Source organism: Podarcis bocagei (genome assembly GCF_964188305.1).
Source record: "Podarcis bocagei genome assembly, chromosome: 16".
Taxonomy (NCBI): Eukaryota; Metazoa; Chordata; class Lepidosauria; order Squamata; family Lacertidae; genus Podarcis; species Podarcis bocagei.
Window position 1 is genome coordinate 12425487 of NC_138142.1, and position 24291 is coordinate 12449777.

At 45.4% G+C, this 24291-nt stretch overlaps 1 protein-coding gene across 3 annotated transcripts in view; it reads right to left on the reverse strand.

The window, feature by feature from the left end:
- TANGO2 (transport and golgi organization 2 homolog) overlaps nucleotides 1-24291 on the reverse strand; it is a gene marked incomplete at its 5' end in the record, with an annotated part of 99153 nt that overhangs the window by 35553 nt on the left and 39309 nt on the right. For 2 of the 3 annotated variants that reach the window (XM_081175090.1, XM_081175091.1), the window contains 3 exons: nucleotides 6274-6388; nucleotides 11617-11739; nucleotides 15073-15161. In XM_081175090.1, coding sequence (XP_081031216.1) covers nucleotides 6274-6388; nucleotides 11617-11739; nucleotides 15073-15161 — 327 coding nt within the window. The remainder of the gene's footprint in view (nucleotides 1-6273; nucleotides 6389-11616; nucleotides 11740-15072; nucleotides 15162-24291) is intronic. The other variant, XM_081175092.1, reaches the window with a different exon arrangement.

Consider the following 24291-nt stretch of genomic DNA (forward strand, 5'->3'; position numbering starts at 1 on the left):
ATGCTGATCTCTGGTTTCCCAGTCCTTTCTTTCTTGTGCAAGAATCTTGCACTATGTCAGAAAGGGCCCTTCTGCTGCTCACGGGCAGCTCTGGATCCAGCCCAACATCAACCCGCAGAGAGCCTCTGAAAACAAGTGATGTTAACTTCGCCGCAGACAAACAGCAACATGAGCCAGCCACGGAAATTTATAGCTTCAGTGTAAACTGTTTGGAATTATGTTTCAAGATCAATCTTATTACCAAAGGGAACTCTGAGTGCCTTGTGGGCAACGTAGCCACTAGTATCAAAGCCTAAGGGCGAAATATCCACAAGACATCGCTGAAGGCTTTTGCAATTCAGAGATTATTGTATCCAATGTTGGCCGCAGTGAATATTTGGCATATAAGCCCACCACATTGCCTGGATTGTTTTACAGCCATCATAAAAAACACCCAAAAAAACACAAGGGAGCAGCACTTTCAGAAGCTGCTCACATATTTCTACCCACTTTTGTCAAACGGTCACAAGCTAATCGGAACAGTCCCTTTATGCTGCATTTTAAAAATATACCTGCTTTGCTGTCTTTCCCTCTTCACAGAGCAAACAGTTGGACATATAAGTGAAGCAAAGGAAAATCTGTGAGGACAGGGCCCATCTTGGGCTAGCTGAACCAAACTGGAGTTGGCACACTGCAGAATGGAAAAAGGTAAACTAAAGAAACCAGGAAAGCAAGACCTAACCATGTGCCTCCATGTAATGAGAACTCTACTTATCACTTGTTACAGTAGTGGGGGGAGAGAAAGTGCAAAATGGACTTCGAAACAGGAGCAAATTAAAAGCAAGAAAGAAAAGAACATAAGCATTTGAAAGTGGGCAGAAATTTCCTATTTATGGGCGAACACAGATGTGGCTCAGCAGGAGAGCACATGGTTTGAATGAAGACTTCCCCAGGATTAATCCCCATCATCTTCCAGTTTGAAGGATGCCCATTGCCAGGGTGGAAGAAAGGTTTCTGCTCAAGAGAACTGTTGCCAGTTGGAGTAGACAGCATGGCGGGTAGATGGAGCAATGGTGTTGACTCCGCAAATGACAGTTTCAGGTACTCACTGATGTCGGGAAAGGCAGGGCAGTGGAAGGGAATTTTTAGAAGCTGTACTGTATTTTTAGAGGCTCTTTAAAAATGCTGCTCTGTTTTGCCATTTCTTTATAAGCCACCTCAAATATTCTTGAATTATAAAAAGGCAGGCTGTTAAAAAAAATCCAAAGAAAGAAAGAAGAAGAAGAAAGAGGGATGAAGGAAGGCGAAAGAAAGAAAGAAAGAAAGAAAGAAAGAAAGAAAGAAAGAGGAAGGAAGGAAGGAAAGAGAAACAAAACTATTACCCAACCTTGTCCAACAGATTGTGCACAGAGCAGGTATTTGTGGCTTTGTCATTGAGAAGGGACGAGCAGGGGCTAATTGTACCAAGACCACAAAGATCTGGTCAGGGCTGGCTCTGAATGACTACAACAGAAAGAGGTCTAAACCGCCTGAACTTGTAGGGAGAGAAGGCTGCCCCCATTTGTGAACGGTGTCTGCCCTCCCTGCATGTCCTCCCCAGCCCCTGGTTCCAGGAGAGTGTTCATCTTCATTACAGAGAGACCAAGGGCAAATTAGCAAATCACAAAGATGCCCTACAGTAGTTATGATTCCACTGGGATTTGAAGATCATCGCTCTAAGCAGGAGACACTAGGAAATGTTTTAAATGAAAGCTTCTGCCTGACCTACCACGACTTGCGGCAGTCTGCAGCTGAATTCTAATGGTCCACTTTACTTGAAGCAGGGAAGAAGATTCTACTACAGATTGTTCTGACCTTCAAGCTATGACATTTATAAAAAGCATTCTCTCAAACCCATGCTCATGATTAACATGGCTCCATCACAAGCCACAGGTCCAGACAACAGAGTAAGGTTGCCATACGGAAGCGATCGGCACTCCAGAACTAAGGGGGAGGGAATGCAGTGCTAGTCAAACAAACAAAGCCAAGTGCTACTACTGGGAAGACGAAGGAGAACAGGCATTCCCCACTCCGTCCAAAAGAATGGGTGACTGCTGCTTTCAAGGGGCAGAACCAGAGACCGTCCTTCTAAAGAAAAGAAAACGCACCTGAACTAAGCTACACTTCAAGCCAGGGTTAGCCAACGTGCTGCCATCTGAATGCTGTTGAACTACAGCTGCCACCAACTCCAGTCATCATGGCTAACAATCAAGGATGATGGGAGTTGCAGTCCAAGAATGTCTGGTGCCACGTTGTCTAAGCCAAAGGTTCTCAAGCTGCGATGGTGCAAAAGCTCCATTATCTACAGCAAGGTTGTGGAGCAGTCAGAAATATCTGCACTTGGTCTTGCACTCAATTTATTTTTTCTGATGACAGAAATCAAAACCATTTTGAACAAGGGCCTGTGATATTCATGCACTGGTGCAGTCTACTAATTTCCCCTTAAATGTTTAAAAAGGAGCCCTTCTTAGCAGCCTGGCCCAAAGCCCATGATTTTCATAATACAGTGATGATATTGATGTTGATGCTAAAGAAAGAATAAGATTGTGGGTTTTTTGCCTTCTTCCATTGCATTATAAGGCACCTTGACAGTTATTCAAATATGAGTTACGTATGTATTTTGATTTGTAGAACAAACAAACAAAAATGTTATTATGTGGTCTGCCAAGACCCCCAGCTTTTTTTAAGTTGTCTGGAGAAAACAAATTATTCTCCTTCCATTTGTAAGCCTGGGATTCACCGGTCAGCTATCCCACGGCAGGTCACAACGCATGCCCACCAACTCAGTTTCACTAGTAATCTTTGCATAGTCAAAGCTCCACTAAATACAGGTAATGCTCAAACCCAACCTATTGATTACTAACAGCTGCAGTATGCATTTACAACACACTGGAACACAAATCATGTTTTATTCAAACATAGGCTCACCCTTGACTTGTGCATTGACTCGCTTGCACAAAACTTACACAGAGGTTAGACTATGCCTGGTCTTTACTGAGTATCTGTTCCAATTTGGTTGTGTGTGTGTGTGTGTGGGGGGTTATACAGTCATGAGCTCGGATCTTGATTTCATCCTGATTTGCTTGTACTGTTCATCGTTCATTCATCCGACACTTTTCAGAGGATTTTCCTAATCGCAAAACACCCATTAAAAAAACCAAAAAAAGTGGGTTTGCCGCACCAGGGCAACAGAGCCTTTGAATCCACTGAAATCGCACAAGCCTGAAGTTCTGGTATGCACCTGAAATCCTACTGCAAAACACTGAGAGTCCAAAGGCTACCTATTTGAGGGGAAGAACTCTTATAACTACTTCTGAGAAACCAGAGTGCTATTTTGGGGAGGGAGAGCAGGAGGAGGACATGGTTTGTTTGGCATATTCTGAATACCCCCCTCTTTGGCTAGCAGCCATCCATCTTTGATACACTCTATTGAGCTGTCAAGAAATGGATATAGAAAGTAATTACTGCCCAGGGGAAGCTTCCTCTTCTTGTCAAAATACATATAGCGTATTTGAAGGAGTCAGCTATGCACTGTACACACATAAGAACGAACTGGCAAATGCACAACAGGGGAGCAACATTTGGGGAGGGGGGCGCATGCCAGTGGTGGGCAGGGCCAGAGTCAAAAGCAAGCAGAGCAACAAGCGGGACCTTTAACTCTGTACAGTCAAAGCTATACACCCATCTCTCAATCAGCCATCCATGCAGGCAAGAGGCATTATCACAGTTCAAGAATGCATTCCTGCCATGCAAAAGCACTCAAGGAGGGTGAAAAGCAGGGGCAGGGTGTGGCCTGGGAAATGTCTTGAAGGCCAGACAGAAAGGCCTGGAGGGCTGCATTTGGGCCTTGGACTTGAGGTTCCTCATCCCAGATACAGTGGTACCTCGGGTTACAGACGCTTCAGGTTACATACGCTTCAGGTTACAGACTCCGCTAACCCAGAAATAGTACCTCGGATTAAGAACTTTGCTTCAGGATGAGAACAGAAATTGCACGGCGGCAGAACGGCAGCAGCGGGAGGCTCCATTAGCTAAAGTGGTGCTTCAGGTTAAGAACAGTTTCAGGTTAAGAACGGACCTCCAGAACGGATTAAGTTCTTAACCTGAGGTACCACTGTATACACCACAAACTCCTAACTATACCGTTAACAGACAATGCTTTGGTTCCTGAGGAGTTCAGCACCTTTGGCATCTTGTTCAAGAAGCATTACAAAATACCGCTGAGGCCTACCTATCCTTCAATGCAACTGGCATAAATGAATAAATAATAATAATAAATTTAATAAGGCCAGTTAGTGCATTTGAAAGCTAACCAGAAGGCAGCTTGGCTGGGCTGAGGCAGCCCCAGTAGGCAACAGGAATGCTGAAAGCAGAGCTGAACTAAGGGTGGCAGAGCCCCAGAAATAATTGATTTACAGATCGGCAAAGGGCCAAAAGGATCGTCAAGCGGCACACACTTCAGCATCCACTCCCGTTTCTGTATTCCACCACAGGAAAACAAAATGATATGATTTATGTTGGCCTGCACCGTGGGGCAGGGTTGGCCAGCAAAATGAAAACAAAATTCACATAAATTTGAAGCTTGCGGCAGCAAAGTCTTAGCAACACCCTCCATTTGGTTCAGCGGCAGGTTAACCCAGTGAGCAGGGAATGACATTAATTATACCATTTTAGAGTTAGAATGAATCTTAAAAAGGTAAAGGTACCCCTGCCCGAAGGCCAGTCGTGTCCGACTCTAGGGTTGTGCGCCCATCTCACTTAAGAGGCCGGGGGCCAGCGCTGTCTGGAGACACTTCCGGGTCACGTGGCCAGCGTGACGAAGCTGCTCTGGCGAGCCGGCACCAGCACAGCACACGGAAACGCCGTTTACCTTCCCGCTAATGCAACCCCACCTGCTCAGTGCATGATGCCGCCACAGCATCCCTGATAGATGGTCATCCAACCTCTGCTGACCCAAGATTTTTGTGCTCTAGCAGGGGATTCTTACATCCCTTTCAGGGCTACACAAACGCCTGGTGGATATGACAGTCCCACCACAACTCTGCCTGATTAAGTGTGCCACAAAAGCATGTAGAACAAACAGGGTATCTTGATAAGAGGTTTAAGCATGTGCTTAGTTTGCTGGATCCAAAAAGCTAAGCAGCTGTACCGTTCGTAATATACACCTAAACAATGGGCAATTTCCTTCATTGCTAGGATTTCATAGATCGGGGGGGGGGGGGAACGCTTTATGCCTCCTTCTAGAAAGGCTACTTCAAATCCAGGTTGAGGTCACCCTCTTGGGTTAATTAGAGCTCTGCTAGGTACTGCAGAGCTCACTAGCACTCTGTCTCTGCTTTCTCCCAGGACCGCATTCTATATTCATTATGTGACTAATTCAGAATGCCCCGCGAAGATCTACAGAACCATATGAAATGACACCTGAAGTGTGCTTGACTTCAGATCCACTCGGATTATTGGCAGTTCCCACTTGACACCTGGGATGTGCCATTTTACATTTCCAGGGAGCGACATCCTTGACTTCGTCATTATCACCACATCTGTTTCTGCCTCTCGGTCCTTTCTCATTCAAGTTCTCCCTAGATGCCTGACCAGGTGAACAAAGCGAGCAGATTGCAGCCATTAGTTTGTAATAACTGTGAGATGGCACCGCGCTTCCTTCCTTATCCATGTCTACTCCTTTTAGTCATCTATGCAGCTTGCCTGGCAATCCCATCTCCCTTCTCCACAACCGCATTGTAGCATGGCCAGGGAACCTCAAGCTCAGAGGGCAAATGTGGCCCTCCAGGCCTCCCTACCTGGCCCTCAGATCTCTCCCCAGGCCACACCTCCCATTGGCTCTGTTTCTAACCCCATAAGGTTTTTGCCTGGCTGGACTATGTCCTGATAATGCCGCTAGCTTGCCTGGATGAAGGTCAGAATGTGGTTTGTGAGGGCCTGTAGAAACTAGCCTACTGAATAAAGGTAAAATGTGTATTCATTGCCCAGAGTAAACCCATTGAAAGTAAGACTGCCATGTCTACCAGTTTCAATGGGGCTGCTATGAGTACAACTCAAGACTGCTACAACCCTAAATTCGTTCCTTAATAAAACAACCACAAGAACACCACAATTTCTTCATTAAAAAAAGGGGGGGGGGGACAGAATAGGCTTTGCTCTGACATGCTACAAACATTTAGTGCTATCCATTATATGCACCCCATTGGTTTTTCCTCCCCCTTTGCTGCCTTAGCTGTGAAGTTTTTATATACTTACTTCAAGTCTGCTGCTATTAAATTAAATCCATTGTAAAGGTGTCCTTCTAAGGCCACTTTCTTCAAGTAAGAGTAACTGTCCAGATCTGAAGTCAAAAAATTTGTCACAAGGGCACCTGAAAAGTGGGAGAAAAGGGGGGGGGGTTAGATGCTGGTAGAATGCTTTCCAATGAGGAAAACGGACATTTCCCCCCTCACTGGGCTAGCTCAACCAAGTAGCAGAAATGAATAAGCTTTCTGACTCACTGCAGTCAAGGACATAGCATGGAAACAGATTAATGTAAGTTTGATCAGCTGTGTACCAGGCTCACCGTTAATAAGCGACCTTTATATGATCAATTTTTTAAAAAGGCTTTTCAAATGTTTTATGCCCCCCTCTGAGACAAATTTCACAAATAATACCAACCCCATCAAAGCATCCTTTCATTTTCCGCAAGTCAGTAATGCTACACAATTACGATCATTGCAAATCTGCTGTAGCAGACCCACCACTTAATACCACCAATTAATAATGCGGTGGATCCTCTCCTGCTAACTGCCCTCAATTAAATATAGTGCACCCACCTCACAGTACACCAATTACATGAATTTCTACAATTTACCACAGATTATCTGGCGGGGGACTTGTGTGAGGGAAAACTTAATGATTTAGAGTCTCAGTCAGGAGCTGATCAAACAAACAAGAAACGTTTCATTAAACAAAAAGAAGTTTATGAAACAAAGCGGGTCAGGAAATGTGTTCTTTCAGGTTGAAGTTAACTTATTTTATTTAATTATGTCTCTGGCTTAAACTTAATACTATAGGCACAACTCTTCTTCAGTTACTAAAAATGAGTTGTTACACTTCAGATGGTAAATGTTCAGGTTTCTAGAATAGAGGGTAAAATGCTCAACTCAGTTTCTGCCACTTAGATATTACAGTTAAATACTTTCAGCACCAAACAGATTCCTTCACAGCTTAATCCTTTGGTTCATGAGGTCTTCTAAATGGTATTACCGAGCCAGGGCATCCCCTCACCCCTTGTTACTGGTTTGGGGGTCTTCAGTACCTAGAAGAACTCTCCCCTCCTGACTCTACTGAGACCCAGGTAGCCCGTACACTGGTACCTCGGGTTACATACGCTTCAGGTTACAGACTCTGCTAACCCAGAAATAGTACCTCGGGTTAAGAACTTTGCTTCAGGATGAGAACAGAAATTGTGCTCCGGCGGGACGGCAGCAGCAGGAGGTCCCATTAGCTAAAGTGGTGCTTCAGGTGAAGAACAGTTTCAGGTTAAGTACGGACCTCCAGAACGAATTAAGTACTTAACCTGAGGTACCACTGTATTCCCACAAGATCTACCTCTCCCGGCTCAGACTCAGCCCTCCCAGGACACTCCGGCCTATATACCTTCCCCAGACCCTCAACCCAGTCTCCCTATCCAAGCTGCGAGGCTCCATCCTCTCACTATGAATAGTCCTCCTCAGTGTGAATGCTTAACTTCCCTCAGAACCAGTTCTCCTGAACTCACTCCCTAACTCCCAACTCCAACCAAGCCCTATTTCCTAACCTGAACCTTTGCCCCTCCTCAAAACCAAGCCCAACTTCTCATCTTAAATCCAGCCTTGTCTACCCCTCTCCCTCAGAAACTCCTTTTATACCCCCCCAAGTGCTGTTCCTCCCCACTCTGTGGCTAGCTGACTCCGTAGCCAAACAGAGTGGGGCTCCAGCCTACTCTGGAGGGGAGACTACATCACCAGAGTGTGGTCTGGCTCTACTGTCCATCAGACAGTATTTCAAGCAATGCTGGGAACACATAGCTCAACCCAGCTCCCCAGGATGTGGGCAGGCATAATATACGCAGAAACGCTGAGAAACGCAATTAAGATATGCTCTATTCTCGGTACACATCACATTTTTAACGTGATCTTCCAAAAATTGCAACGGAGAACTGGTGGCTAGAGAAAAGACTTTCTCCCTTTCTCTTAAGAGTAGAACTGGGGGGTGTCTCATGGAGCTGGGTATTGGAAGATTCAGGACAACCAGGAGTAAGTACCCCTTTACACAGAGCACTGCTAAATGATTAAATTCTCTCCCACAAGATGTAGCGACGTCCACCAACTTGGTTGGCTTTAAAAGATGGTTAGACACTGTCAGGGAACTGCCATCGGCTCAGAGGTAAGAGGTAGAGGGGAGTTGTGTTACAGGGAGCCTCCAAAAATCTTGCGAAGCAGTTCCTCTTCTGGCGAGGAGGAAAGCCCCACCTCCAGTGGAGAAGAGGTGCAAGGACCAGAGGATGCTAGAGAGAGCCTTAACACCGCGCCTGAGCAAGCTGGAGAGGAGGGAAGCACACCCCTGCCATCACCCATCATGCGCAGTAGTTTGAGGCGCAGGGAGGGGTGGAAAAGGCTTAGGGTGACAAAACTTTTATGTTGGGGGAGGTACAAAAACAGACCACTCCTGGATTCTGCTAGCGATTGAGCCAGACATGAACTTATGACGCTCTTCACTGTAAATAGTTTGCACCAAAATAAAGCCTGTAAAAGACAAGTCGAAGTCCTGCCTGGTTACTCTCGAGCAACCGCAACAGCACCTGACAGACACATTCATGGAGGGCAAGCCTATCAGTTGCACTCAGCTCCTGCTTTGTGGGCTTCCATTGGGGGCTGGTCACTGTGAGAACAGGTTAATGGACGAGATGGGCCTTTGGCCTGATCCAGCAGCCACTTCCGATGTTAGAAGCCAGAAGCCTTGGCATTCTCTAAGTCCTACCGCCATGGTTACATATGGCAGGAACATTGGAAGCTGGCTAATACTGATCAGTCTATGTGCCAAATTCAACTAAATAGTTGCACTAGTGGGAGCCAGCGCAACCAGACCCATTAATGCAATAGGGTTCCCTTCCCTCTTCCTCCTGAGCCCCCGCCCCCCCCCAAATCAGTTTGGGTGTGTGTATGTCAGAAGCACCCCGAGAGCAGTGCTTGGAGGGAGGAGAGTGGAGATTGTTCCACCTAGGAAGCAGAATGGTTTGCCCTGATGGAACCGTCACAGTCATGGGACATTGAATTCCATCCTGTATGTCCAACTAAATCAGGGCAGCCCAACTTTTCATACCAAGTGGGCTGCAACTTTGACACAGAATCTGTGGGCCATATACTGCCTTGTCGCATGGCAGAGTGAGGCCAAAATTTGGTCCAGACCTTGCGCTGCCTTCCCAAAGCTGGCAAAGGGAGGTGAGAGGCTCTGGCCGGCTCCTGGAGCCTTGCCTCTACTTTCCCAAAGCTGGGAAACCACTAACTAGGCTTGGGAAAGGAGACAGAAGGACTTTAGGACCTTGTCAAAGCCTCACACCTATTTCACAAAGCCCAGCACCTCGCTTACCCAGCTTTGGGAAGGCAGAGCAAGGGCTTGGAGGGGTGTCAAATGTTGCCGAGGGCTGCAAAAGAAGGCTTTGAGGGTTGCATGCAGTGCTTGGGGTGTGCGTTGGACCACCCTGACCCAAATCCTACTATTCCCTACTGGCAGTGGTTCTCTAGGAGCTCAGGAAAATGCTTTCCCTATTACCTGGTTTGTAACTGGAAATGCCAGATTCAGAACAGATTCAGTACCACTGAGTTATAGATCCTCCAGCAAAGAAGCGGTTTCTGCCTAGTTTCAGACTTTTCGCACAGGAAACAAAGGTGATGCCCACTATTCTACCTAAACTGAAGCTTCAATCCTGCTTAAGCTTTAGGTATCCAAACATAGGGATAACCCAGCTTTCCGGAGAGCACTGAATTATTCCAAAACAATGGGTTCCCAAGACAGTTAAATGCTATTAATTGTTCTACCAAAATCCCGGCTGGCTGGAACACTAGCATTATCATCAATAGAAGCAACCCAGCAATTACAAGCCCCATCACTTTAATATGTAACATATCTAAGCATTTTTTGGCAACAGTTGGAAGCATATGCCTATGGAAATAAAGTTATTTTCAAAGTAGCAGGCAGGTTTTTAGAGCAGAATTTTTAAAGCAGTTGTGTGTTGTTGTTGTGGCTTGTTGTTATTGTTGTTTTTAAGAGGAACAGCACCACTTTCAACTAACTTGATGTAACCCTGGGGACTGATGCATGCCATTTCCAAACATGAAATATGTGTATCCTAGTATTAGTAGTAGTAGTAGTAGTAGTAGCATATTGCCTTTCATCTATAGATTTCAGTGCAGCTCGCAACATAAAAATGCAAGCAGAAATTGGAATTGGGCTTTGTAAACACTGCAAAGACTGACCAAAGGAAGATAAGAATTAACTCTCCCAGCACACCAGGTCCGAGACAATAATGATTATGAAGGACTACACAAGTGAAATGGATTTTATATTTTAAAGAAATAACCGAGGCACTGTTGGTAAGGAGGCAATGATGGTCAGCTGTAAGAACGGGCGACAACAAGTGAAGGATGAAATGGATATTAATGAAGAGATGATGTGGCTACAGGAGGAAAAGATGGACCTATGTTTGTAACAGGAGCGGGGAACCTGATTTTTTTTAAAAAAGAAATTGTATTAAATTAAAGTAATTCGGTTTGATTTGTAAAAAACATTGGAAAACTAATAAAAATAATTTTTTTTGGGGGGGGGGGGAAAGAACCACAAAATGCAAGCTAAAAACGCATATGAAAAACAACTTTTCACTGCCAGCTAGCCCATAATGCTTGTGGCAGCAATACTGCATGATTGCATCCCTATAATCAGTGATGGGAGTACCCCAAAAACAAGGGAAGATGGAGGGAAAGAAGAACTGAGTTTGAAGTGAGCATATGAACAGTGGTACAGAGCACATGGTCTGCATGCATCGGCTTCCAGGTGCAATTTCTGTCATCTCCAGTTAAGCCACCCATGGCAAGGGAGACCTGGGAAAGATCTCCGCCCCAGACTCTGGAGAGTTGCTACCGACATTGACAGTAAGTAGGGCCAGCTAGACCAACAATCTGTCTCCATACAAAGAGATCTTCTGGATCTATACTGGAGGGGCAGGGGGTTGAAAGAGAAGATTCTGGTTTAGTAAGGGAGAGGGAACACAGGAAGCTGTCTTACACAGAATCCATTCAGCTCAATAGTGTTGACTCTGACTGGCAGCATCTCTCCAGGATTTCATTGGGGGCTCTCTCCCAGTCTAATCAGGAGATGCTGGGGATTGAACTTAGGACCTTCTGTGTGCAAAGCAGGTGTTCTACCACTAAGTCATGGCTGTTCTAGGTTTGGGAACACCGCAACAGAAGATATGACTGTAGTAAGGGCAGGATTTATAGCTGAAGAATCTGCATATTAAGGGAACTTCCAGGAATGTTCATGTAACCCAGTCCCCTCTCGTTTCCATATACATACCTCTTCCTTTTGCATTCTTGTCTATCTTTGGCTGCATGTAGTTCGTCAGGGCTGCCAATTTACCTTTCTTGCTGATTCCAAGCCACGTCCCGCCTTCTTTTCCTTCCTCCATATCCAAACCTGCTAAAAACATTTGTTTTGTTTAGACAAGCCTACCCAAATACTTAGAATGGTTAATGTGTGTTTTAATCTGTTTTCAGTTTGCTGCTGTTTTTAATTTTTTGAATGCTTCAACTTATTGTTTTTCATTGCTTTTATTGAACATTTCATCGTTTCATCTTTTTTGTAGATCGTGTTGAGGTTTGCTTGTTTGTTTTCCATTCAAGCAGTGTGCAAATTTTATGAAATTTTAAAAATACACAGTAACAACAGTAATAAAGTAAGCAGCATTTTTAAAAAATCTAAAAGGTGTCTTTGGTCTCTGTTCAAGAGCTTCATACTTTCATATCCTCCAACATTTCAGATGTGAAAATATGAGGGACATGCCCAGCTCCAGGGCTGAGAGTGTTCCTTGGAAGAACACTGCCTGATTTGGCTCTCAGTGGGTTTTAAAGTGTCCCAGGAGGTAGGTTAGGGCTGAAAGGTAGTGACTGGCCCAAAGTTACCTAGTGAAGAGTAATGGATGAGCAGAGATCTGAACCTGAGTTTTTCCCAGCCTTAGTCTGATACTCTAAGCCAGCCTTTCTCAACCGTGGATTCCCATATAGTGTTGGACTACAACTCCCTAGCTTCACTGCCCACTGGTTCTGCGAGATATGGATGATGGGAATTTTAGTCCAACAACATCTGGGGACCCAGGGTTGAGAAAGGCTGCTCTAATCCAAGGGTGAGGAACCCCAGGCCTGGCCAAATGCAGCCTTCAAGGCCTCTCTGTCTGGCCTTTGGAACCCTTCTTAGGCTACACCTCCTCCCCCCAAGCTATACCCCCCACTGCGTCTGCTTTCAGCCCTCCTTGAGTTCTGCCTTTTCGCAAGCATCTCCCATTATCCTGGACCATTGGCTATGCTGACTGGGGGTCAGGGGACACCAAGAGTTCTCTAGTCCAGCCCCCTGCAATGCAGGAATCTCAACTAAAGCGTCAATGACAGATGGCCACCCAGCCTCTGAGTAAAAACCTCCAATAAAAGAGAGCCCAACGCTTCTGAAAGGAGTTGGTTCCACTGTTGAACAGCTTTTATTGTCAGAAACTTCTTCCTGATGTTTAGTTGGAATCTCCTTTCTTGTAATTTGAATCCTCTGGTTTGGGACCTACCCTCTAGATATTTGAGTATAGCTATCGAAGGCTGATCGCCGAAGAATTGATGCTTTTGAATTACGGTGCTGGAGGAGACTCTTGAGAGTCCAATGGACTGCAAGAAGATCCAACCTCTCCATTCTGAAGGAAATCAGCCCTGAGTGCTCACTGGAAGACAGATCGTGAAGCTGAGGCTCCAATACTTTGGCCACCTCACGAGAAGAGAAGACTCCCTGGAAAAGACCCTGATGTTGGGAAAGATGGAGGGCACAAGGAGAAGGGGACGACAGATGACGAGATGGTTGGACAGTGTTCTCAAAGCTACCAGCATGAGTTTGACCAAACTGCGGGAGGCAGTGGAAGACAGGAGTGCCTGGCGTGCTCTGGTCCATGGGGGTCACAAAGAGTCGGACACGACTAAACGACTAAACAGCAACAACAAATCCTGTCTCCTCTCAGTCTCTTCTTTTCCAGGCTAAACATACCCCAGCTCCTTCAACCATTCCTCATAAGGTTTGATTTCCAGGCCCTTGATCACCTTAGCTGCCCTCCGCTGCACACATTCCAGATAGTCAATATCCATCTTAAACTGTTGCCCCCAGAAACAGCAACATCTGGACACCCAATGGTTTCCCATCCCAGTGGTAGAGGAAGGTCAGAATGATATTTCCCTCTGCCCTCTGCCAACCGGCTGCATTTCCATGCTGGTTGCGGAGGAAAGTGTGTTCCCCCATAGAATGATCCACTCTTCCTTCCTTCCTCTGCCAGCTCTGCTCATTCATCAGCATGGAGTTCCCTGTTGCCTATGGGCCACCAGGCAAGTAAATACAAGGCTGCATAAAGGCAAAAATGATGCAAAACCATTTTACTGCACTTAGTTTCCACACCGGCCTCCCACCGGCCCAGTATGTCTGGTTTTATTTGAGACAAAAAAGGCAGGTGTTATTAATTCAAAGGGTGTTATTCACACAAGAAATGAAACCTAGACCACTAACACCCTTGAGAATATTTCAAGGCACTATTGCCTCAAAAATGAAGAAAAAAGAAAAAGAAAAATAGGCAGGGAAAAGCTTAAACAGGGACAACAACAACACATCAAAAAGTGGGTTCAGCATCTCCCCACTTTGCTACAGCCTGGTGCCTGGTTAAAATTCAGATTTCAGCATCAAAGTGTACCACTCCACTCCCCCCCCTTGCATTTCTATAAAAATGGGGGTGGGGAAGTTTGCAGCATACCCTGCAAGAATTTGGAATGAGTGAGAGACTTTCCGAAAGTAAAAGGAACTGCAGTGCAGAGAGAGTGATTTATCCTTACAATTCTTCCTGCCAATGACAACAACATCAAGCATAAGAGAAAAATCTTTGCACCGTCAAAAGATTTTAAAGCTATGCTTTTGCCTGCCTGTGTCTCATTTTTATTTATGTGCCTAGCGAGGCTTATGCTTCAGTTTGGCTAGGCAGAGAAAAAATGTTTTTGGTTTTCTTTGAAAGAGAGGCAGAGCATTAAAGTGAACAAAAAGGTTGCTTAACTTTTTAAAAAGTCACCAGGTAGAAGGTTGGTAGAGTCGCTTTCAGTAAATTGCAAACTGACAAAAGGCAAAGAACAACACACTTTCTCTTTAACCTCAAGCTATTAAACTATTTTTGAAGACACTTGTCTCTTGGCCAAAACTGCACGCTTGAAAAATGGGATATCGGACCACATTTATGGGAGAGCAAAATGCATTTCTGTTACGATTTAACTATGGCTCAAATCACTCGATTTCAGGTGTCAAATTAAAACACTGTTGTGAAAGTTGTAAAAACAAAGACAAACCACCACAACCACCAGAAATAAAAGCAACATTTCAGGAGACCTCGCCTGTAATAAGAATGCATGGGTCTTTGAGAGGCATCTGAAATATCACATCACAGCCCAACTTACAGATGATAGGTGCCCATTCCAAAACACACTTCACATAGATTTACAGTCAAAAGCAAAGAGAGAGAAAAATTAGCATCAGCACGGTTTAGGGATTAAAGTTTTGGACTAGAACCTGGGAGACCTGGGTTCAAATCCCCCAGCTCAGCCTTGAAACTCACTGAGTGATCTTGGGGCAGTCACCATCTCTTAGATTTGCTTAGCCTATCTCACAGGGTTGCTGTGAGAATGAAAGGGGAGAGGGGAGACCATGTACATAAATGCAACATATGAATAATTACTCAAGGAGTGTGTTACGTACCGCTGAGGATCTCATTGCTGCCGTCCCAGAAGTCAGCTGATTTTGACGGTCTGTGATAAAATTCATCTCTGTTAGCTGCTAAGATAAGCCTGGAGGACAAGAACAGGAAAGCATGGTTGCCATGGATAATGTGAATAATTAGACATAGGAGCATTGTTGGCCCACCTAGAGGATCCTTCAACAATACAGTGGTACCTTGCTTCTCAAACGCCTTGGTACTCAAACAACCTGGACCCCAAACACTGCAAACCCAGAAGCAAGTGTTCCAGTTTGCGAACTTTCTTCGGAAGCCGAACATGGTTCGTTTTGAGTGTTACGCTTCCGATTTGAGTGTCACACTTCCGTTTTGAGTGTTATGCTGAGGTCTCTCTGTTTTTGCCATTTATTTTCGTTTTTGCAGCTCTTTCTTTTGTTTTTGTGACTGTGTGGAACCCAGTTCAGCTACTGATTGATTGATTGATTGATTGTGGGACTGAAGTACATTGTTTATTGCTTTCGTTTTATGGATCCATGGTCTCGTTAGTAAAATTCATGTTAAACTGCTGTTTTAGGGGTTGTTTTTAAAAGTCTGGAACGGATTAATCCATTTTGCATTACCTTCTATGGGAAAACATGCCTTGGTTTTGGAACATCTTGGTTTTGGAACGGACTTCTGGAACTGATTAAGTTTGAGAACCAAGGTACCAATGTATGCAAAATAAACAACATTAAAACCCCACTGCATTTCCATCTAAAGACATTGCACATGGCAATGGTCCAACAGCTTCTTATAAGAGGGAAACACTGCTGACCCATAAAGTCAGTCTATCATGGAGGAAGGACAGGACAACATGGACTGCCTCACATGCAATGTTAACCATGGCTTTGTGCTATGCAGACAAGCCTTAGTGAGACCCAGCAAAGCAAGCCGTAGGTTATGAAGCTGGCTTGCTCAATCAAACAAACATGTTGTATGTCAGGATGCCTGGTTTGCACTAATGTTGAGCCCAGTTTCTTTGAAATGGCAAAGGAACTTGGTAGAAATTCTCCTCCTCCTGGGGAAGGGAGAGCACATACCTGATGCTTAGCTTGGGCTCAGTAAGGCTCATCCACGATACACTCAACTATGGCCTAGTGCTACATGTGAACTAGTCCTGTCCTTCCTGCTGGGTTCCTTAAGGCAGTGTTTCCCAAACTTTTTTGGGCAACGGCACACTTGTTTACTGAAAAAAAATCTCGCGGCACACCACCATTAAAGCCCCGCCCCGTGACGTCAGCACGCAGCGTCACGCCGGGAGGGACGCACGAAAGTGAAAGTTTTTTCCCTCCCCCCTCAGTCCCTCGCTCGGAATTCAGCTCGTTTGGGGCATCGCTCCGGCTGCTCCCTCTCCCGCCGCGCAGGAGCGATGCCTCTCTCTGGCTCTCCCTCCGCGCAGGCTGAGGGAGGGAGGGAGGTGCGCGTGTGACCCGTCTCTGCTGGGAGACCAAACCCAGCGAGGCAGAGTCGCGCGGAGGCGCCCAGGCAGCGCTGCCGGCTGCGAGGAGGAGCGCCAGGCAGCAGCAGGAGGCGCGGCCTCTCCTCGCCGCCGCCGCCCCGCCTCTCGCCGCCCGACTCGCCCGCCTCCCTCCAGGCATCTCGCGGCACACCAGCCGATGTCTCACGGCACACTCGTGTGCCGCGGAACACCGGTTGGGAAACACTGCCTTAAGGTATGCTCACACAGTTTGCTCCATTGACAACTGGATGACCTGGATTGCAGGTAGTCTTTACAAACAAAAGCCAAGCTATACTTGAACCCACACAGCCTAGATGAAAGAGCTCTTACTGCTGCAAATCAGCATTATCCATTAATCCTCATCCTAAGAGTCATCAATCATGGACCACAGATGTTCTGATGATGGAAACAGAGGCAACACTTGAGGAAGACGGGGTGGTGGGTGGGGAGAAGTTGCCCCTTGACTTGTGTGCCAAGTTTCCAGGTGTAATACAAGTGGGTGGGTGCAGGGGGATGGAGCCAATTTTGCTTTGCATTTTACTGGTTTGATTATCAGATTTTGTTGTTGTTGTTTAGTCGTTTAGTCGTGTCTGACTCTTCGTGACCCCATGGACCAGAGCACGCCAGGCACTCCTGTCTTCCACTGCCTCCCGCAGTTTGGTCAGACTCATGCCGGTAGCTTTGAGAACACTGTCCAACCATCTCGTCCTCTGTCGTCCCCTTCTCCTTGTGCCCTCCATCTTTCCCAACATCAGGGTCTTTTCCAGGGAGTCTTCTCTTCTCATGAGGTGGCCAAAGTATTGAAGCCTCAGCTTCAGGATCTGTCCTTCCAGTGAGCACTCATCAGATTTTACCACTTTTGAATTTTACAGGAAGAGCAATATACTATAAATAAGTGATTATTCTTTAGGAGCACCTTTATCATCCTCTGGTCCTACACAATGAATGATTATTCCTGTTAACAAATGAAATGGCCTGTGTTCAATGCGTAAGTACCAAAAGGCAGGTGCGCGCGCGCGCACACACACACACACACACACACACAGAGAGAGACAAGAGACAGAGAAAATATAGCATTTATTTGAAAGATAGGAATTCCAACTAGCTGCTTCAGGTGGGAAGAAGCAAAGCCATCTATTCAGCTGGGATCTGTTGCTATTTGGCTCCTCTCCTCCCAGAACTGCCACCTCCCCATGCTATTCTACTATAATAATATAATAATAATATAATAATAATTTATTATTTATACCCCGCCCATCTGGCTGGGCTTCCAAAAGAATACCAAAATACTATAATACATCAAACATTAAAAGCTTCCCGAAACAGGGCTGCCTTCAGATGTCTTCTAAAAGCCTGGTAGTTGTTGTTCTCTTTGACATCTGGTGGGAGGGTGTTCCACAGGGAAGGCGCCACTACCGAGAAGGCCCTCTGCCTGGTTCCCTGTAACTTGGCTTCTCGCAGTGAGGGAACCGCCAGAAGGCCCTCGGTGCTGGACCTCAGTGTCCGGGTAGAACGATGGGGGGGGGAGACGCTCCTTCAGATATACTGGACCAAGGCCGTCTACTAGCTCATTATGGGCTTGTTCACACATTAACACGGAACACAGGTGCAAGCTCTCTCCACACATGTACACACGTGAAAGGTTGTGTGCACTGGTTGATTTATACAAATGCTTAATGTTGCCTGTATACAGCCAAATGAGCGTGCAGTTCAACTACCCACATGCACTGATTGAATGCTTGCTGAATGTACCATATGAGCTCCCATTATGCAGTTTCCCTACGGAACAAGAAATGAAGCAAGAGAGGTATCGACAAGGGCAGTCTTCTCCAACTTGGTGACCTCCAGATGTTCTTGGACTCCATCAGTCCTAGCCTGCATGACTACATGACTGGTGGTCCATGGATGATGGGAGCTCTGCCCCAACAGCATCTGGAGCACCATGGGTGCATAGGGGCTTGGAGGATGTGACATAAGCAGGCACAACACCGCTCCTAAGCACTTGGTGAATAAAAGGAGGTCTTTTAATAGGAAGAGAGACTGGGAGAGGTCGTGTGGCAATTCAATATGCAGCTGAACCCATAAGACATCTAGAGTCAGGCAGAAGGGTCATTTCTCTTGTAGACATACAGAAACACAATTTTTTGAATTCAGAAACCAAGGAAGAGGGTAGCATAAGAGCAGTCGATATGGGCAGCAATCCTCCAAGGAGCACAGAATCCATATATTTCAGCTCTTTGAGCTCCAAGTTTCACTCAACAACTAAAGCAAAGAAGGATGCTTTGGGTATTTGCTTTTGGAGTTCATTCTAATGCCCACTGGAAGAGCAGTGAGCTTCTCACCGTTATTGATGGAGCAGATCTAAAAAGTTCAGAAAGCCACAAGCCACTCCTTTAAATAAAGGCACAAAACATAATAAATAGTCCCTATAATCTCCTTTAAAGAGTTTTCAGAAGTCTCTCTCTCTCTCTCTCTCTCTCTCTCTCTCTCTCTCTCTGTGTGTGTGTGTGTGTGTTTGTGTAGTCTACCACCAAAATCTCAAAGCCCATCCACAGTGATTTTGCCTTGTATAAATATATACAGATAAGCCTCAAGCATAATGGAAATATGTATCATGCTGCTCAATATTAGCAGTTAATCAGAAACAACCATCAAGGTCTTCTAAATATATTATGCACAAACAGATACAGCTTTGGCTTGTAGTTAGGGAACTGTTCTTAGCTATCAACATAATTCAGTGTGCCAGGAACGGCAGCAGCCTGATGACAGAAATAGTTTTCGTAATGTGCCATGATGAGCATGTAGCTCATGGATTTACTTCCTGTGTATCATCTCCCAGTCTAGCCACAGCCATGTAAAGGCACACATAGCCCAGTCTTAGGAACACCCATGACCATAACTAGCAACACCACCTTCTGGTCTTTCTTCCCCAAATGGTCATCAGTCCTTGCTTGGAGCTGATGGCCAGGCCTATCAGAACTACAGAAGCTCCTACCAAGATGGAGGACTGGCCCTATCATTGGGCAAATTAAAACAGCCACCACATTCAACAGATGTGTGTGTTGGGTGGTGGTGGTGGCTGTACCAACAGCTCTCTCCCTCCTCCCCAAGGTCATTCTTTTTAAGTCTCCCCAACACAGACAGATCAGGCACCACAAGTACTTATTTACAGGTAGATGCAGCCAAAAAAAGCGGGGAAGAGTGTGTAAACCCAGAGGATGTACTATACCTTACAGCAAAAAGTTATCTCTGCCCCACCTCAGTTATTTGGGTTTGGGGAGTTTGTATCTAAAAGGTAAAACGTAAAGGACCCCTGGATGGTTAAGTCCAGTCAGAGGCGACTATGGGGTTGTGGCACTCATCTTGCTTTCCGAGGCCGAGGGAGCCAGTGTCTGTCCACAGACCGCTTTCCAGGTCATGTGGCCAGCAGGACTAAACGGCTTCTGGTGCAACGGAACACCGTGATGGAAACCAGAGTGCACGGAAATGCCGTTTACCTTCCCGCTGCAGTGTTACCTATTTATCTACTTGCACTGGCGTGCTTTCGAACTGCTAGGTTGGCAGGAGCTGGGACAGATCAACAGGAGCTCACACTGTCACGCAGATCAAACTGCTGAACCGCTTCTGATCGCCAAGCCCAAGAGGCTCAGTGGTTTAGACCACAGCACCACCCACGTCAGAGTCTGCTCCTTGGACAAGGCAGCATGGATTTTGCACTGCCAAAAACCAGTGGTGTAATGCAAGCACTGGGAACTGCATCTGACAACAAGAAGAAAAAAGTTCCTCACCCATCTTGCAAAGGTAACATAGTCTCTCATCCTCCCTAGGAAATTTACTTGAATTAGTGCCACCCATGTCCCAGTTTACATCTAAGGTCCTTTGGGAAGAGAAGGCAGGCTGCAAGGTAAGGAGGATTCTGTTTGCTCCATCTACTGATATGAAAATAAAAGCAGGGATAGGGAGCCTGCAGTCTTCCTGTTGGATTAATTTTCATCTTTCCTCACTACTGACCATGCTGGCTGGGCCTGATGGAAGTTGGGAGTCCAAAAGCCTCTGGTGGGTCTCAAGTTCCCCACTCCACCCCTTTTAAAGCCAATTCTGTGCATGTTCAGGGGGTACTATGCACCTTTTGCTGCTCCCCCTTAGGTAGCAAAGCATCTTGAGTTGGCCCTGTAAAGGTGGGAGGACTGCTTGGCTGAAAACCAGAGCACCATTCATGTAATTGGAGAAGTGGATAGCAGTTATTGCCCACTCCCAGTTTTACAACCAAGTGGTAAAATTCATTTTTATTTTTCATTTAAATATGCAATATTTTATCCTGTGTAGGAAGGTTTCAGGATTGCAATTTTTCTGAAAGACACAGTAGGTTGTATCCAGAATACATTATCTGAAATGAATGGGACAAGTTAGGAATGACTGGGGCTTTATCTGTGCTATGCATTTAAAACTCTACTATGCCACCAAAAATTGTTGCTTCCCTCCAAGTGTCCTGGGAACTTAAGGGTCCTGTGAGTTGCTGGGAGACCCCCCTATTCCCCTCACAGAGTGGTTAATCAAACAATCCCTCTTCCCACGGAACTATGGGAATTCTACTTCCACAAGGGGAATAGGGGTGTCCTAACAACTCTCAGCATCTAAAGAGGATAAAATGGTATAGATAAAGGGACCCCTGACCATTAGGTCCAGTCGTGGCCGACTCTGGGCTTGTGGCGCTCATCTCGCTTTGTTGGCCGAGGGAGCCGGTGTACAGCTTCCGGGTCATGTGGCCAGCATGACTAAGCCGCTTCTGGCGAACCAGAGCAGCACACGGAAAAGCTGTTTACCTTCCCGTCGGAGCGGTACCTATTTATCTACTTGCACTTTGACGTGCTTTCAAACTGCTAGGTTGGCAGGAGCACGGACCGAGCAATGGGAACTCACCCCATCGCAGGGATTCGAACCGCTGACCTTCTGATCGGCAAGACCTAGGCTCTGTGGTTTAACCCACAGCGCACCCGTATAGCGGTGCTTTAAATATATGGTGCGGATGTGGCCCAAGGAACTTCAATGGGGACTAACTTAAGTCTTTCTCCAACACAATGTTCCAAAGCAACACACCGGCTAGGTGCTAAATGAGAGGAAAGATCCTTCTTTCATCCACTCGAGCAATGAAGCATACATTAAAAAGGTATTCAGATTTAATGCAAGAAGTTAGTCAAGAAACACCAACATTTAAGGGTGACCTCTGAAGCAGTCTGCTTTCTTAAGCCAATTAGTTATAATATATTTGGTCATTATGAAGTAATTTTGATGATCTAGAAGGGACTATAAAAGCTGACATTAATTCATAGGAAGAGAGGGCTTTGGCTACAATGGCTACACACTTCTAATCAATGATCTAAACTAGTTTTACGTTCAGTGGAGTATCTTTAATCTCAATTACTGCTTGGTTTCATAATGCACAAATCACAGACTCAAGGGCTACTGCAGTTTCACATCCCCCAAGCATTACATCCAAAGGGAAATGTTTTTGGAGGGTTCTGAATAATATGAGTTTGTCTTACACTATGGAGAAAGGAAGAAACTTGCCCACAGGCACTGCTCACGAGCGGTCATTATAGAATTAGCAAGATTTGTCCACCTATGCTTTGGTGGAATGGAAAACTGGAGAAAACTGCTTACGCAAGTAAAGCAAAATTCCAAGTATAGGCAACATGCACAAGATGTTTACTGGTGCTTCAGACTGGCACCGAGATTTGCCAGGTTCATTAGAACACTTCAATATACAGTTGTACCTTGGAAGCTGAATGCCTCGCCAGTCGAACGTTTTGGCTCCCAAACGCCGCAAACCCGGAAGTGAGTGTCCAACGTGACTTCCACAGCTTCCGATTGGCTGAAGGACCTTCCTATAGCCAATCGGAAGTTGTGCCTTGGTTTTCGAATGTCTTGGAAGTCGAATGGACTTCCGGAATGGATTCTGTTTGACTTCTGAGATACTACTGTACAAGGCCACACCTACCTTTGCATACTGGTGGGGGGACACCCTGCACCTCTTTGGAATCACCTGAAATTCCACTTGTTTATTATATGTAATGGCACAGTTCAGGCATCAGGGCCAAGCCATGGTTTAGTTGCTATGAATAAGCTTTAAGTTTGCATGTTCCTTCTCTTCCTTCCCTCCTTTCATCCAGTTCACTCGCTTATTTACTGGACTGAGCAAACCACAGTTTGTGGCAATGGCCAAATCGGACAAACTTTGGTTTGGGCAACCCTGAATTCGAACCCCATTTCAAAACGTGGCTTCCAATACTGGTTCAAAAGCATACAGGACATAAGTGAGCAAATTAAAGTAGGCAAGGGGAGGGAACCCATGAGCCTGAAGCTCAAAGACCACAGTCAAAACAGGGCCGGTAAATCTGCACTGGGTCTGTGTTTAATTCCTGAATGTCTGCTAGCCACAATGCAACTTAGAAACTAAACTTCTTAAATTGGGTGTGTGAATGCAAGGTTCTAAATTCATACTTTATTAGAATACCTTACTTCTTTCTTTCAAAGTCTCCATATTGGAGAACAGCAGCAGAAGTGCTCTTCTCCAAATAAATTATACAAGACCCTAAAAATAGCTACATAACCTCAACTGTGTTAAGATTTATGTAACTTCTTAATGTGGGGGCAGAGAGAGATGGAAGCATGAGAAATCATTCCATTGAAGCAATTTCCTGTGATATAATTCAGTTCCATAAAAAGATTATGAGATTATGGCTCTGAAAGCTAAAACCTGTATTTACAAAAAGTAGCAATTTGTATCTCAAAAATGAGATTTATAAATCTTTATATGTATGTGAGAGTGAGTGAGTGAGAGAGATGTGTGTTTAAATGGAAAACATTTATACACAATACGGAAGAAGTATATTGGAAAAACATGGTTTTGGAGGAATCTCATGCCTAAACCCTAGCTACAAGACATAGCCAGCTGTCCACTACCACAAACTCCAGCTATCTGCATGGTTTCTCACTGCCCTGATTTTTGCCTTTTGGGTGGGGACTTCCTAATATTGCATTAGTATGAGATGCTGGCATGGTCATCATAGAAACACAGGAGGTTATCATCAAAGAAACACAGGATGTCAGACCACTGGTCTATGTAGCTCAGCATCACCTAAGGTGACTGGCAGTAGCACCCCAGAGTTTCCAACAGGAGTCTTTTCCAGCCCTACTTGGGTTTGCCAGAGACTGAACCAGAGACCTTTGGCATGCAAAGGTTATGTCCTACCACTGAGCCCTATACATGGCCCTATGCCCAAATAAGATTCTGGCTCCAAAGGTTCAATCTCATAGCAGGTTAGTACTTGCATCTGATTTCTATCACACGCAGCCTCTATAGATCCTGACCATAGTACATGGTCTTGCAAACCAGTGTGTTCTAAGATGATGTGCCAATACATTCTATCCCATAGCCTTGTTTTACAACTGAGCAGTAAGTGGAAGAAAAATGGTACTCTGTGCTCAGTGTCTATTTTTACAGGTGGTACACACTTCTTTTATGCAAGTTTTAGATCTAGTCAATATGATGATAAACCCAGGTAGTATAAAAAAACAAACAAATAAATAAAGAGATGTTCACGTTACACATTATTTTGCAAACTGTATTGTTCTACCCCTTTGGTTTGTTCTCCCCCTGTGATTTATCATGCTGATGTAGCCTTGACCAAGTTTCTTTCTATTCTGCAAATTCAGGATTTGCTTGTACATTTGTCATTTTTCT